This window comes from Engraulis encrasicolus, chromosome 2 (assembly GCF_034702125.1).
Source record: "Engraulis encrasicolus isolate BLACKSEA-1 chromosome 2, IST_EnEncr_1.0, whole genome shotgun sequence".
NCBI lineage: Eukaryota > Metazoa > Chordata > Actinopteri > Clupeiformes > Engraulidae > Engraulis > Engraulis encrasicolus.
In genome coordinates, this window is record NC_085858.1 from 51,335,066 (window position 1) to 51,349,581 (window position 14,516).

At 42.8% G+C, this 14,516-nt stretch overlaps 2 protein-coding genes across 2 annotated transcripts in view; both read left to right on the forward strand.

The window, feature by feature from the left end:
• Nucleotides 1-3,707, forward strand: part of LOC134465047 (uncharacterized) — a 37,135-nt gene extending 33,428 nt beyond the window's left edge. The window contains exons 18-20 of the mRNA XM_063218453.1: nt 574-597; nt 1,669-1,751; nt 2,023-3,707. Of these exons, the coding sequence (XP_063074523.1) occupies nt 574-597; nt 1,669-1,751; nt 2,023-2,100 (185 nt within the window). The 3' untranslated portion in view covers nt 2,101-3,707. The remainder of the gene's footprint in view (nt 1-573; nt 598-1,668; nt 1,752-2,022) is intronic.
• Nucleotides 3,708-6,588: 2,881 nt separating this feature from the next.
• The window catches only part of LOC134440478 (interferon-induced protein 44-like), a 31,268-nt gene continuing 23,340 nt past the window's right edge, over nt 6,589-14,516 (forward strand). Inside the window, exons 1-2 of the mRNA XM_063190577.1 lie at nt 6,589-6,678; nt 6,966-7,018. The gene's annotated coding sequence lies outside the window, so the exon portion shown is untranslated. The remainder of the gene's footprint in view (nt 6,679-6,965; nt 7,019-14,516) is intronic.

A 14,516-nucleotide genomic window follows, 5' to 3' on the forward strand; every position in this document is an offset into this window, starting at 1 on the left:
AACCGTTAAGTCTCAGACGGTCAAATTACTTTTCAGTGCACCCCACTACAACCCACATAACTTCCCTGCACCATACTCAGAATACATGAGTCATGACATATATGGGACATACATAGGACATACACCTGACGAAGACCAGACTGCATGGTCGAAACGTTGTGTTAATAAACCTGGAGCAGCAACAGTGTGCGGACCTTCCTTCTTTTCATGACATATATACCTATGGCTATGTAATGTGCTATATGTAGGCTATTGCACAGAATGCAAAAACAATCTTGTTATTGCATGTACAGTAAAAAGGTTTGCGTTTCACTAGACTGCCACAGGTTTACTACCTACCGACTACTCTCTCTCACTATGTGCAATTCTGGTTGCATACACTGTAGATGAGATTGTAACTCAAAAGCACTTAACAAAGCATTTTCTGTAGTAGTGCCAACAATTATTTTACTTTCATACCAATAGTTGGTTCATAACTATTTAGAAAAAGTAGCATTCTTGTCGTATTCTTGTAATGATATGTAAGTCTCATGCTGATTGAGTAATTGTCCATATGTTTTTATACATTTGCAGGTCCTGCAGAACCAACAGAACCAGGTAGGTACTTACTGCGTCATACCCTATGTGCCACAAGGCACACCAAGGACTAACAACATAACAACAGTATACATATGAGTAACTCTGTATGGTAAAGCTTGATGACCTAAGGGAGCACTGGTTGGTGCTAAATACTGTAACGATCTAACAGTCTACAGAGTGTAATGCCATATTTGGTGCCACAAAAAAACATGCGGGGTTAATTCTACACTTAGAGAGTCTAGATTGTATTTGGTCCCAGAGTACTCTAATAGGGCTTTCAGGCCGACCAGAACGGAGCCGGTGTCGGTGCCCGCACCAGTTACGTTCGGCACTAAAGTGCTTATCTGCAAACCGCCAGTGTTCATACCGTGCTCTGAACCTTTTCCGCACGTTACCCGGATGAACCTGCTGATGGCCACGCTGTCGTCATGGTTCGCAGAGAAAAATCTAGCATTTTGCGGTTCGCATTGCGAACCAACTTTCCGGTTCGCCAACACTAAAATCTGTGGTGTGAACACGACGGCCGGTTCGCTATTAGGTGCGGGAACGAGCACCGGCACGGTTCTCAGTCGGCCTGAATGCGCTATAAGTGTTGAAATCTGCATATTTTTACCCACAGGGATTGTGACAGCATCTAATTTCAACATTTCTGGCTTAATTTAACAGTCTTTCATGACACAAGATGACCCCAAACAGCAGCACCAAATAACTGATATGGTGATGATTATGCATGTTTACACCAACCATGTGTATGTGGTGCAAACAGTGTCTGGATGCCTTTAACACACATGCAGGACAAGTTCAAGGTGCATGAAAAGTAGCAACACCATTTATTCAGGTGCAGAAGTAAAACTTAGTCTAGTAAACTGAAAGAAAACATCTGAAGCAGTTCACTGGCACAGGGGTTGAAGCTTGGTTACAATCACATGTGCTGTATTGCTCTCCAGTGGATGGGCAATGCAAGACTTTGGCTACAGTATTGGTTTCCCATTGAAGCAGGTTAATGATTATTAGTTGTGGTATTAGTACTACTGTTGTAGTATTCTTATTTGTTCTGTTGTAACACACTGTGTATCATATTTCTCATAGATCATGTTGTGGGCATGCGCCTGACAGTGTCCTCAGCTGAGCGTCTGAATGAGACTGCGGTTGAGGAGCGGATCCTGAAGCCAGTGAGTATGTAAAGCAGGAATACTGTGGTTGGTGGTCAGTCAATAACGCAGGAGTGCTACTTCAGTGTTTACATGTCATACATTGCATTTCTTGTGCTGTGTGTTGAGAACATCACCAGTGTTTGGTGTTAATATGTCATACATTGTACCTTGTTGTGCTATGTGCGAAGTGTTTCCTTGCCATACACTGGTGTTCTGTGTCTTGGCTTCAGCATCAGTGTTGGCTGTTACCATGTCATACAGTTTATGTTGTTGTGCTGTGTGTTCCCAGCTCAGAGACCTGCTGAGAGAGCGTGGAGTAGACGTGTCTGGGATACGCCTGCGGAGCCTTTACCAGACAGAGCCATGAGAGAGCGGAGAAAGAGAGGATAAAGAGAGCAAGAAAGGATGAAGAGGATGCAAGCTGCATAATATTCAGAGCAAATGATCCAGTCATTAGGATTTTAGAGTGAACTTAGAACCACAGTTTAGAGACTAAAGCAGTGTTTCCCAACCTTTTTTGAGCCAGGGCACACTTTTTCCCTTCAAAAAATCTCGCGGCACACCACCAACCAAAAATGATGAAATAGTGAAAACAAATTATAGTAGTCGCCTAACAATATAGTCATTTTTATAAAAGTGTCTTGAATAGCAATCAAATAAACACAAAAATGTATTTTTTAATCATCTTTTAAATTTCCTCTTTCAAATAAAAAGTGCACTTAACATGTCCCTTCTTAAGGAAGCTATAAACTTCAAAGTAGGCCTAGGCCTACTATTTACAAATTGTTATTCTGTCCAAAAGCATTCTATTTGCAGGAATACAGAAAATAATGCTTATTCTGACAGTAGCAATGGTATTTAGGAAATATTTCACTGTTACAATATGAATAGGCATGTTTAATATCAATCTCTGTTATGCCTTGCAAGTTCAACGCTTGAACGCTTTCTCTGATTGCGTCTCCATCCACAAAACGCACATTGGCCAGGAGTTGCGCATGTCCACTAATATCAGCCTCGTCAAGTTGCAACGCAAATTTCTTACGGATACGGATCTTTTCCAAAACCACACTTTCGATGTCAGCAGACATGTCATCAATGTCTGGAAATTGTGTTATTTGAGAGTGGGACTTCGGCTATTTCTTTAACCGCTTCAGGTCCACGCATCTCATTTATAATGGCTTTGCAGGCAGGTAATATTAGCGTCTCTGCCACTTTGTGACTTTTCTGATTTAGCTACAAGTTCAGACGTGGTAGCTAGCTTTAAGGTTCTCTCGTTTACCTTTTCCCCCTCATAAATGTTGCTTGGTTCTCTGTTTGCTTACGCAGGCCAACGAAATAGTCTGCACTCTTGTTTTGTGAAGGGTGTTTCGTTTACATACCAAGCACAATGGAATCGGTGCCGTTGCATCCCACGTAGGCTTACAAGTAGCCTACCGGTTGACCTAAATCCAAATGAAATGTAACTGTCTTTGTATTGACTCGAGCTCACGGCACGGCATTTGCCTTTTTTGACAGCTAGGCCTACTACAATGCTATTCGCTACCTGCTGCCACCTAGTGATAAGGAATTATTACATGATTAGGACGCCAGTCAACAGCAGACACTACATAATGACATAGGCCTATAGGCATTATTTGCTGATAAGAATGAATTCTTTAAAAAAAAAAATTAAAAAATAAAAACAAGAATTTTCCACGGCACACTTGACGATCTCTCACGGCACACTAGTGTGCCGCGGCACAGTGGTTGGGAAACACTGGACTATAGGACGCAGTTGGTTCAAAAACAAATGTATAGTACATCACAAAAAAACAAAGGAGATACGCACTCCGCGCTTCTAAATTAACAATCCGGTGCAACCAGAGCAGGACCAAAACATAGGCAAAAAGGGAAATAAATCTGGTGCCACACGGATGTCTATTTTCTGTAATTTATTTTTTAGTGCAGTGAGACTAACGTTTCGACATGCGTCTTCATCAGAATCCTCCTTGTAGGACTCTGATGAAGACGCATGTCGAAACGTTAGTCTCACTGCACTAAAAAATAAATTACAGAAAATAGACATCCGTGTGGCACCAGATTTATTTCCCTTTTTGCGTATAGTACATCACATTAGGCCCTACCATGACCTAACAGTAGGGCACTGGGCTGCTACGAAGGCGACCCAGGTTAGATTCCGGCTTGGGTAATTTGCCGATCCTTCCTCATCTCTCTCTCCCCATTCATTTCCTGTCACGCTCTCACTATCCCATCAAAAAAAATAAAAAGATACAAAATACAAAATAAAAAAAGAGTACATCACATTACATTACAACACAACTGTTGAAATGGTTAAAATAAGTGAATAGAAGTTGGAATTGCACAGTGGAAGTTAAGCATAATGGAATGTGATGTGAAGCTGTATTTTATTTAAAATATGTACTTTTTGGTATTTGTGTTTTGGGCAGAATAAAATCAGATGTGTATCTTTTGCAGTACAGTATCAGGTTCTACATGACCCACACCCTCAGACACAAACACACATATGCAAATTATAAATTAATTTCTATCTAGGACCAGGCTGTCGCCACCTGCTGCGGTGCCCCTGTTCACTTTCCCGTCAGTCTGGCACCAAAGGTCACGTATCAGGGCCTTAGCACATCCAGAGACGATTCACAAAGAGTTTCTTCCAGGATCCATATGACATAAGGCTCTGAATTTAATTAATTATTGAATTTTTCCAGACTGCGTGCTGTCCCTGGCTTCTCTCTCTCTCTCTCTCTCTCTCTCTCTCTCTCTCTCTCTCTCTCTCTCTCTCTCTCTCTCTCTCTCTCTCTCTCTCGCCCTTTCTCCCTCTCGCTCGCTCCAACTGTGTCTCGGTGTCTCCCTCGCTCCAGACCGGTGGGATCAGGACTGCTAAATATACCTCGCGCCAGTGATGACTGCCCCCTTATTGTTATAGTGTGAACCGTGTGTGCTGTAGTGTTGCTTCCACCGATCACCGTAGTTTGTAGTGTGTGTGCAGCAGTGGTTCCACGTGTGCTCTTAAACGGGGAGCAGTCCAGCTGAGTGCCCCTCTCGTGCTGCAGTAGCCTGATCCGGAACACATTGACTGGTGGCGAATGTCATTCACAGGTCCGTCTCCCACTTGAACTTGATCGAGCCATGGCCTCCCTCCAGCCAGCTGGACGCCACGGATATTGCTGGACATTTGCTGTGGACTGACTGATTCGTAACCAGATGGACAAAGAACTGATTAACCCCTTCCCCCTAGCTTCATAGGATCCTTTTAAATAAATAAATACAATTGTGTCAAACTTGGAAACTGGTGTCCTGGCATACTTGGTGCATGTTCCCCAGGGTAATTGTTTGGTTAGTAAATGGGGGCGCCTTTGAAAACACGAGCACCCCCTACTGTGACACAACATTTAGTGATGATCAGATGTGGATTCCGGATCTGGTTGTGGGTCATATTACAGGCCTAAGATTCCACAGCATGTAGATGTTATCGCGTCAGTGACCCCATGGCCTTGGCAGAGGTTTGCACTCTCTGAGTGCTTCTAGTTTGGCAATAGGGCCAATCAGCAAACAGATATGAAGCCATGGTGTCGCCTATCTGGGTCGACACCCTTTTGGAGGAGAACATTACGTAAAAGAAAATATGTTTACACAGGAACTTTCTGAATAAAAATAAAAAAGAACCTTTTTGTTCACACTTTTTTTCTGCATTCACGCAAGGATTTTTTTTTTTTTTGGTTGGGATTGGATTAGTCTGTGTGCAGACACATGCACAATAGTATAGGAACATCCAGGTTCCATTTATACATGACAGTACATTACATTGAAGTGTTGACATGCATTTTTAAATTGTGCTCTGTCATTAACCCTTTATAGGGCAATCTTAAAATACAACTCCAATATAAATTGAAGCCTGAATGCTCTGTGTTGTGTTTTAAATGACTCACTTGCAAAAATAAAATGAGTCTACTACAAGATAATATAAGCAATCTTTATAAAAGTCCAGACTAAATGGGTTTGCTTAGAGAATCGGGTGTGATGTATGCGTGATATGGTTATATTTAGTCTGCAAATCGAAAGTGAAACTGATTATGAGACCCTTATAAGGGCGCATGTGTGTGTCTGTGGATCCATAAAGCGTCGAGGTGGAGAACGCAACTCACTTTCGACAGCCTTGGCCCTCTGACAGGTGACACACGGAAACTTTTTTTGAAATAGGCCTTAAGGCTACTGATGGTATTCAGGAGAATATTAGCACAGGCCCTAGGCATTTGTGTTTTGATATAAGATTGGCATGTATTGTTATGTCATTATGTGATTGTCAAAAAGTTGTCCATCACTATCCAGAATAGGCCCTAATGTTCATGTAGGCCTTCAGGGTACTGTTCATAGCCTACTGTTTCGTGTACATGTTCATTTAAAGCCTACCAGATAATATAAGCTATCCTCATAAAAGTTCAGACAAAATGGGGTCGCATAGGGAATTTGGTGCCACAGGTTTTTTTTTAATGAATGTCCTATATGGTCAATTCATTGCAATTTGTAAAACAACTTTTTCAATAGACCTAGTGATTTCAAAAATGATACACAATCATTGAAAACGTCTGCATAGTTTAAGGGATGACATTCCACTTGAGAAATAAAAGTTGTTAGGCCTAGGCCTAGTGCTTAGTCCTTGTCACAATTAATTCAGCCAAATAGCCTCATCTAATATAATAAAGACTTTTTTAAAGGCTATAGTCTGATGAGACCCCCTCCTTTGGTCATGTGGTGGTAACTTGAGTGGTCTGGGGTGAGATGTATGTGTGATATGGCTATATTTAGTCTGCAAATCGAAAGTGAAACTGATTATGAGACCCTTATAACGGTGTGTGACTGTGTCTGTGGATCCATTAAGCGTCGAGGTGGAGAACGCAACTCACTTTCTACAGCCTTGGCCTTCTGACAGGTGACCCACAGAAACTTTTTTTGAAATAGGCCTTAAGGCTACTGATGGTATTTAGGAGAATATTAGCCCAGGACCTAGGCATTTGTGTTTTGATATAAGATTGGCATGTACTGTTATGTCATTATGTGCAACAGATGTACTACCAAATGTTCTTTTTAGGCTCATTGGGTGAAATATCTATAAATGGATATTTCTATCACTACCCCTATAGGGCATATTATCAAATATGTTATCAAATATAATATCTTCCTGTGTGTTTTTCATCACTATACATTTTCTATCTTTAGTTATTGCGTCTTTGAAGGAAGACCGTCACAAAAAGACAACTCACAACTTCCAGGTGAGCAACAACATTTGCAACTGTAGCCTCTAATACTACATACTAGGTATAAACTGGTTTAAATATAGGTTATAGTCTGATGAGACCCCCTCCTTTGGTCATGTGACGGTAACTTGAGTGGTCTGTGGTGTGATGTGTGCCTGATATGATTATATTTAGTCTGCACATCAAAACAGTAACTGATTACCAGATCCTTATAACGGTGTATGTGTGTCTGTGTGTCTGTGTCTGTGTCTGTGTGTGTATGTGTGTCTGTGTCTGTGTGTCTGTGTCTGTGTCTGTGTCTGTGTCTCTGTGTGTGGGTGGGGTCCTGTGGATTCATAAAGCATTGATGTGGGAATGAAACTGACTTCCTATTACAGCCTTGGCCATCTGATAGGTGACACACGGAAACTTTTTTTGAAATAGGCCTTAAAGGTACACTGTGCAGGAAATGGTCAAAAAAGGTACTGCAACTATGCTGCTCATTGAAACTGTGTTGCCTATTGCCAAATTTGATCTTTTCATGAAAGTTTACTATGTAATAAACTAGTGTAAGTATATTTTCTAGTATGGCCCAAGTACAGTAATTTTTGCTGCTAAAAATGGCTATTTCTGTCAGAACCATTTCAGTCAAGAAACACAAGAGAAGAATATAAATGCAATTTCTTTTATTGAAATTATGAATTACATTTGGCGGTATAGCTCTGTTCGGAGGAACCCCCCTATTTCCATGAGCAGCATGGAAAAGCATTCAGTCAGGGGGCAGCAGCAGTTTAGGGAATTCTCACCCCAGCAGGACAGGGCGAGAGATAACCCCCCATGAACAGAGCCAAGCGACGTGACAAGAGAACATGTCACATCATACACGACAAGGTGGAGCAGGGGAGGTGGTGGGTAGCAAAAACCGAGCAGCATACAGTTGAGAGGAAGTGGATAGAATTTAAAAGGCGTGCCGAAGCCGTGTGGCCAATCGCTAGGGAAGAAAGATTATCAGCTGAGAGAATGCACCTGGATCAATTAGGAATTAATTAGATGAAGGGGAGGGCAGCAAGCTTCTTGACTACCATGGCCTGGCCCAGAACTGACGTTAGTACTTTAATTTCTGTCAGAACCATTTCAGTCAAGAAACACAAGAGAAGAATATAAATGCAATTTCTTTTATTGAAATTATGAATTACATTTGGCGGTATAGCTCTGTTCGGAGGAACCCCCCTATTTCCATGAGCAGCATGGAAAAGCATTCAGTCAGGGGGCAGCAGCAGTTTAGGGAATTCTCACCCCAGCAGGACAGGGCGAGAGATAACCCCCCAAACAGAATATACCTGGTAATCCTCTCTCGAATACGATGAGAGGATGTCATAGCTATAAAGATAAGCCCCCCAAACCAAATATCTAAAACTAAATTTGGAACTAAATTTGGTAAAGGCAGGGGGTGGGGGCATAGCAGCAGCAGGAGCAGCAGATGGCAGCATGACGCATAGATTGCAGACACTTATTGGTTACCACCAGGGGCAGCAGGGGACATGGCTTCTGGGCATTAAGAATGGCGCGCACGTCCGGCCGTAGGTAGCGTGCATAGGCAGCAGAATTCAATACCTGGTAATCCTCTCAAAGTCAGTTAAAATGAGAGGATTGGTTGAGCAGTCGAATTTAGATATCCCCCCCAAAAAAACATCATGCACTAGTCCAGAGTAAATCATGCATGTGATCAGAGGAGCAGTCGTATTGACTATGCCAGTAGTAAGTATAATCAAGAAGGCTGGGCCAGTCATTGGCTAAATGTGGCATAAATCGTCAAGTTAACTGAAATAGGCAGATTTCTATAAACCAGACTAGACCAGCAGAAGTTTTGTTTAGCAGCAGTTATATTAGGATCACAGCAGCAGCAATAGGACATAGCCAGGCAGCAGCAAAAATACAAACTTGCCCAGCAGTAGCGAAAGAGAAAACTAGATAGGTCGGTAGATAGTTAAATAGGCCAGTAGAAATCAGGTGAAATGAACAACCCCAGCCAAAATGATAAAATGTAACTAGATGACCAATAAGTTGGCCGCAGTTAACAATTTGGGGGGTTGGCAGCATCCTCGGTTAGTGTGGCAGTTAAGTGCCATCACCAGCTGTAAAATTAGACTTTAGGTAGGATTAAAGACAAGGCCAGCTGTTGGACAGTCAGATGCACATAGAGAAATAGAGCGTCAACAGTGGTTAAATAGACTTGGCTGGGAGTCATTAGGATAAAGTACACAGACTGGAGGCACTAAGGCTAGGATGGCTTAATAAATAAATGGGCAAGGTGGGCATCAGCAGAAATGGGTTGGGCGGGCAGGCAGCAGCCAAATGGGCTAGGTAGCAGGCAGCAGCAAAATGGGCAGGTGGACAGGCAGCAGCAAAAAAGAACTAGGCAGATGGGAGGCAGCAAATAGGCGTGTCAACGATGGTTAATAGACTTGTCCGAGAATTGTTAGGATAAAGTAAACTAGACCGTGGCACTAGATGGGCTAGGATGGCAAACAAATAAATAAATAAAACAGTGAATGGGCTAGGTGGACGGGCAGCGGCAAAATGGGCCTAGGTGGACGGGCGGCGGCAAAATGGACTAGGTGGACAGGCAACAGCAAAATGGACTAGGCAAGATGATTGGATAAGCTCAGCAAGCAATTGGCTCTCGTTACCGGACAGGTGGGAGGGATGCCGGCCAGCGCCATGTTTGCGTAGCCAAATGCTCTCGTTTGTTCCTATGGAAGGCTTTTTGAGTGCTCCGTCTCTTACGTGGGCTGTCTCTGGTAGCGGGCAGCATCAAATAGACTAGGCGTACAGGCATCATAAAAATTGACTAGGCGGACGGGCAGCAGCAAATGGGCTGATTCTTTAGGATCAGTGCCGCTCTACTCCAGAGCCCAGAACGGCAGCTGATTGACAAGGACTACGAAATATGCAGTTGGCAGCACAAGGTGACAGCGAAATCACTACATCATCTAGACGCGTCAACATAGAGAACACTGCTAACATGGCCTGAACACCCACACAGGATCAGTGCTACTCTATGATCCAGAAAAAACAGCAGGTTGACAAGGACCACGTGACAGCACACAATAAGCTGGGCCTCTATGATGGCAACCAATAGCTAGAATGATGGACAGATACAGTTGTAGGTAAAGCCTATCCGAGAGCAGCAGGGAGACCAGAGATGGCGACAGTCAGCAGAAGCTACATTGAAACAATATGAGCAGGCAGCCGCTGGCTAGACACTAAACCGACCAATGAAGCAGCCGCTAGACTAAACCAAGTGAGCCCACTGCAGTTACGGTAGCTGCACAATACAATCCAGCAGATCTGACAGCATATAGATAATTTGACTGGAGGCAGGCGCAGGACCCAATGCAGTTAAACTATATGTGAGCCAGCTGTAGTTAGACAGAGTATGAGCCAATAGCAATTGCAGCACATGGACTAGCTCAGGGCAATCAATGCTACCATGAACAACAGAGTCAACATTCTCACAGGGGCAAACATTAGCCAGACAGCACGATTACCATCTATGAAGCACACAGGCGACCATTAACAAAACATGAGCAACACTAGAGTTACACTTGCCGAGCAAGCAGAGCCAATTCAGACTATGAGCTAACAGTGCCACCACGACTACACAGGGAAAACAATGCAACAGACCACAGAAGCTAACAGCATTAGCAAAGGCCTATGTATACTATGCAGTTGGCAGCAAAAGCAGACGAAATCAGCAAAATTGTCCAGACACGGCAACATTCTACACTACACTACAGCAACATGATCTACACTAAAGGCCAACATGACCACTGATGCAGCCTCCCCCAGCAGAGGCCACAACATGGCTCCATGAGCATGACGAGACCTAAACGTGCTAAATAAGACCCAACATGCACACCACTACCCAACATAATAGCCTACAGTTGATATTGTACAATGCAGATAGTTTAACCAAAGTGACCGGAATGAGGGGAAGAGCTAATAATGCCATACAGGCAGCACAAGCACTACTGCACAACCAAACGAGCTAGCAGAAAGATACACAGCCATGCAAGGTCACGGTTAGGCATATAACCAGGCTTTAACAGATGAGCAATATAGCCATGCTAGCACAGCCTACATCAGCCAGTAACATAAAGACAATGCATCCCTTGCTAGTAGTAATGGCGGGACTCCAGACAAAATTACTTACACTACATTGGCCAAACAGCAGGACTGACTACATACCAGCACAACAGGGCACCAGCACTGAGAGAAACAGCGACCACACTACAGCCAGGCCACAGCCAGAGTACCTACACAGCCCAGCCAGGACTATGACTATACACACTGCAAGCACCTAGACTAGCAGCCAGGAAGCAATGGTTCACCAGAACATTATATCCTAGTCTAGGATACAGAGCTAGCAAAACTTGGCCAAACAGGCCAGTAGGCCTACTATAAAGCAGCAGAGACAACATCCCGAACATTGCAGACAACTCAGAACTATGGTAATTGCAACTCCCCAAAAACTAACAGATGAATAGCCAGGAAGCAGTAGATAGCCTACAAAGAGCACATCAATCTAGGCTATAGGCCTAGAGCTAGCACTCTGCAAATGGTCACAGGGGGTGCAAGGGGAATGCTGCCAACACCAGGAATGCCAAAAACAAGACGGATAAGCAGCAGTCACCAGCATATAGGCTAAACAGCTAGAGTCACGGAATAAAAAGAATGCAAAAATAAATAAATAACCACAGGTCCCGAAGCACGGTTTCCAGCAACAATCAATTCAAGCCACGCCCGATTAGAAACACCTGTGGTTTTGTTACAAAGTGACAGGTGACCGGCGAGGACGGTGGAACAAACATACTGTAATTTAAAATCGCATCGCATGACGTCTCCCTTACCTAACTATTGTGACAAAGGAAGCATAGGCTATTCAATCCAACCGTTTCAGAGCACGAAGCACAAATGCACAGGGTCGCCAGATTTCTATAGGCTACACTATACCGCCATGCGACTCAAAGCGCAAAATAGACTACAGTACTCCATGCGACAACTTTCACGTGAATGTTAAATGAAAATGGATTTATCATCCCACGGCAAAGGTCAATTAAGCACCTATATCAAACACCAGCAGACGGTAAATGCAACAAGTTAACCATCAAATATCCACCTCCGCAAGAATTGTGAATTCATATTGTATGCGTGGTGAGAAAGCAGCAAGCCAAAATCCGGTTTACCATCAGGGTGGACAATGACAAGAACCAAAGCGATTCAAAAACGGCGTGCGAGGCATTTAAAGTGATCAGATGGGAAGCCCGAGACAATGTAAATTACAGGCATAGCCTAAGCCACTTATAGGGCCCATTAACTTCTGCAACACATTGAAAGCGTTGACATGCAGCCGAAGCACAGAACATGGCATTGGCCAAACATCACCACCAGTTGCAGCTGTAAACAGATCGAACGTATGTATCACTGGCGAGGGGGGGGGAAACAAAGAAAGTGCAAGTTCACCAAACGCGCAGGTGCGGAATGTGATGAAGCAGTTTGTAATATTACAATCAGCGAAAGCTCAGAGCATGGGAAATTGTAGGCCTACAGCCAGCAACATACATAAACTGGGGTAGGCATCACAAAAATCTATTTTAACGCCCTAAAGGACGGCACCGCACGGAGAAAAAACAATCACTGTCCAAATTGAGGTGCGTAACTTTTGAAATCATAGGTGTAGGCTTACTCCCTGTCGGAACGGAGGCAGAACTAACGAGGCAACTCAAAGAAAAATGTGCAGCCTACCAGACATGAAACGATATCGACAAAGAGAACGCTAAACAACGTGTTCAGAAGGCATAAGAAAACAAGCAACCAGCAACACCAACTCCAGCAAAAACCGAGCAGCATACAGTTGAGAGGAAGTGGATAGAATTTAAAAGGCGTGCCGAAGCCGTGTGGCCAATCGCTAGGGAAGAAAGATTATCAGCTGAGAGAATGCACCTGGATCAATTAGGAATTAATTAGATGAAGGGGAGGGCAGCAAGCTTCTTGACTACCATGGCCTGGCCAGAACTGACGTTAGTACTTTAATTTCTGGAAATCCAAAATGGCGGACCATTGAGAAGACCCCCCTTTTCATGTCAGAAAAGCACAATTTTTGCAGTCACAATGAATACTTAGGCCTAGAATTTGATGACGTTGGTAAATATGAATGAAAAAGGTAACATTAGTGAATGGGTAGCATGAATTCTGGAAATAAACAACTAAAAATCTTACTCAGTGTACCTTTATGGCTACTAATGGTATTTAGGAGAACAGGCATTTATGTTTTCATGGAGGCTAGGCATAAGCTACCCTATTTTGATGTGTTTAGGCTACAAGTTAATTGTTTTTATTTAAACGGCTACATATAAACTGTACTGCTACATGTAGGTCTGAATATGAACATTTTTAATTCAGACACATGTGAAAATGTCTCAAAATTAAACTGACCGTGCCCTTGCTTTAAAATAAATAAATATATATGCTATGCTCTATGGAGGTGGTGGGCAATGTTGCAATGTTGTTGTGCTGCAGTGTTCGGTAAAGGTACAACAGCTTGAGACACTAATTATGTTTGATGTGATAGCTGGTGTTGCCAGATGGAAACGGTCGAATCGTACTTAACCCTTGTAAGGTGTTTGGGTCATTTTGACCTGTTTTCAGTTTTTGGCTTGAGAAAAATAGTATCAGTTATTATTCTTTCGCACTGAGATTCACTGGCTTTGGCTCATTTTCAGTGAGGAACATGAATCTGAAAAAAAAATCAGATTCTGCACATTTCTATTTCACAAGAGGTGTTCCCGGGTCATTTTGACCCTTATCGCTTTGGGTGGCTTATACATCAATAGTTTGTAAACTCTGATACAACAGTGATCACATGTTGAATAGACAAGGCAGAGGGTGAGGAATATGGTGTCCCACATCTTTGTGGAACCCCCTTTGAAGTACTTCTTAACCCTCCTGTTTTCCTTGGGGTCTATTTGACCCCATTCAATGTTTAATGTCTGAAAAATACATGAAATACATAATTCTTTTGCTTCATCTTTGATGACTTTTCCTAAAAATAGGGTCAATGTGAAAAAAGTGACATTTCCACAAAAAATGTTTTCCCTAAGTGCTGTACACGTTTTGGTTACATCTGTGTTCCTTGGGGTCAATTTGACCCCAAATAATTTTAAGTGTATTAAACATAAATGGAACATCAATATTTTGCTAATACATGTTCCAATCTGTCTAGATTATGTAAAATACATGAATATAAGTTATTTAGAACAGAACATTTTGCTTTATTTAGGGCTCTGATAACTAACAATATGTATGATGTGGACGAGGTCCAAAACTAATTCAAGGCAACTTTTGAGCAGTTGTTGCACATTTTCTTTTTTTTTTTTTTGTGTGGGGGTGCTAGGACTTATCTAAAGGACTTTGTCCCCAACAGAGCAACAGTAAATATCTGAGGCATAAACCGGTGCAAAGGTTTTTGCTT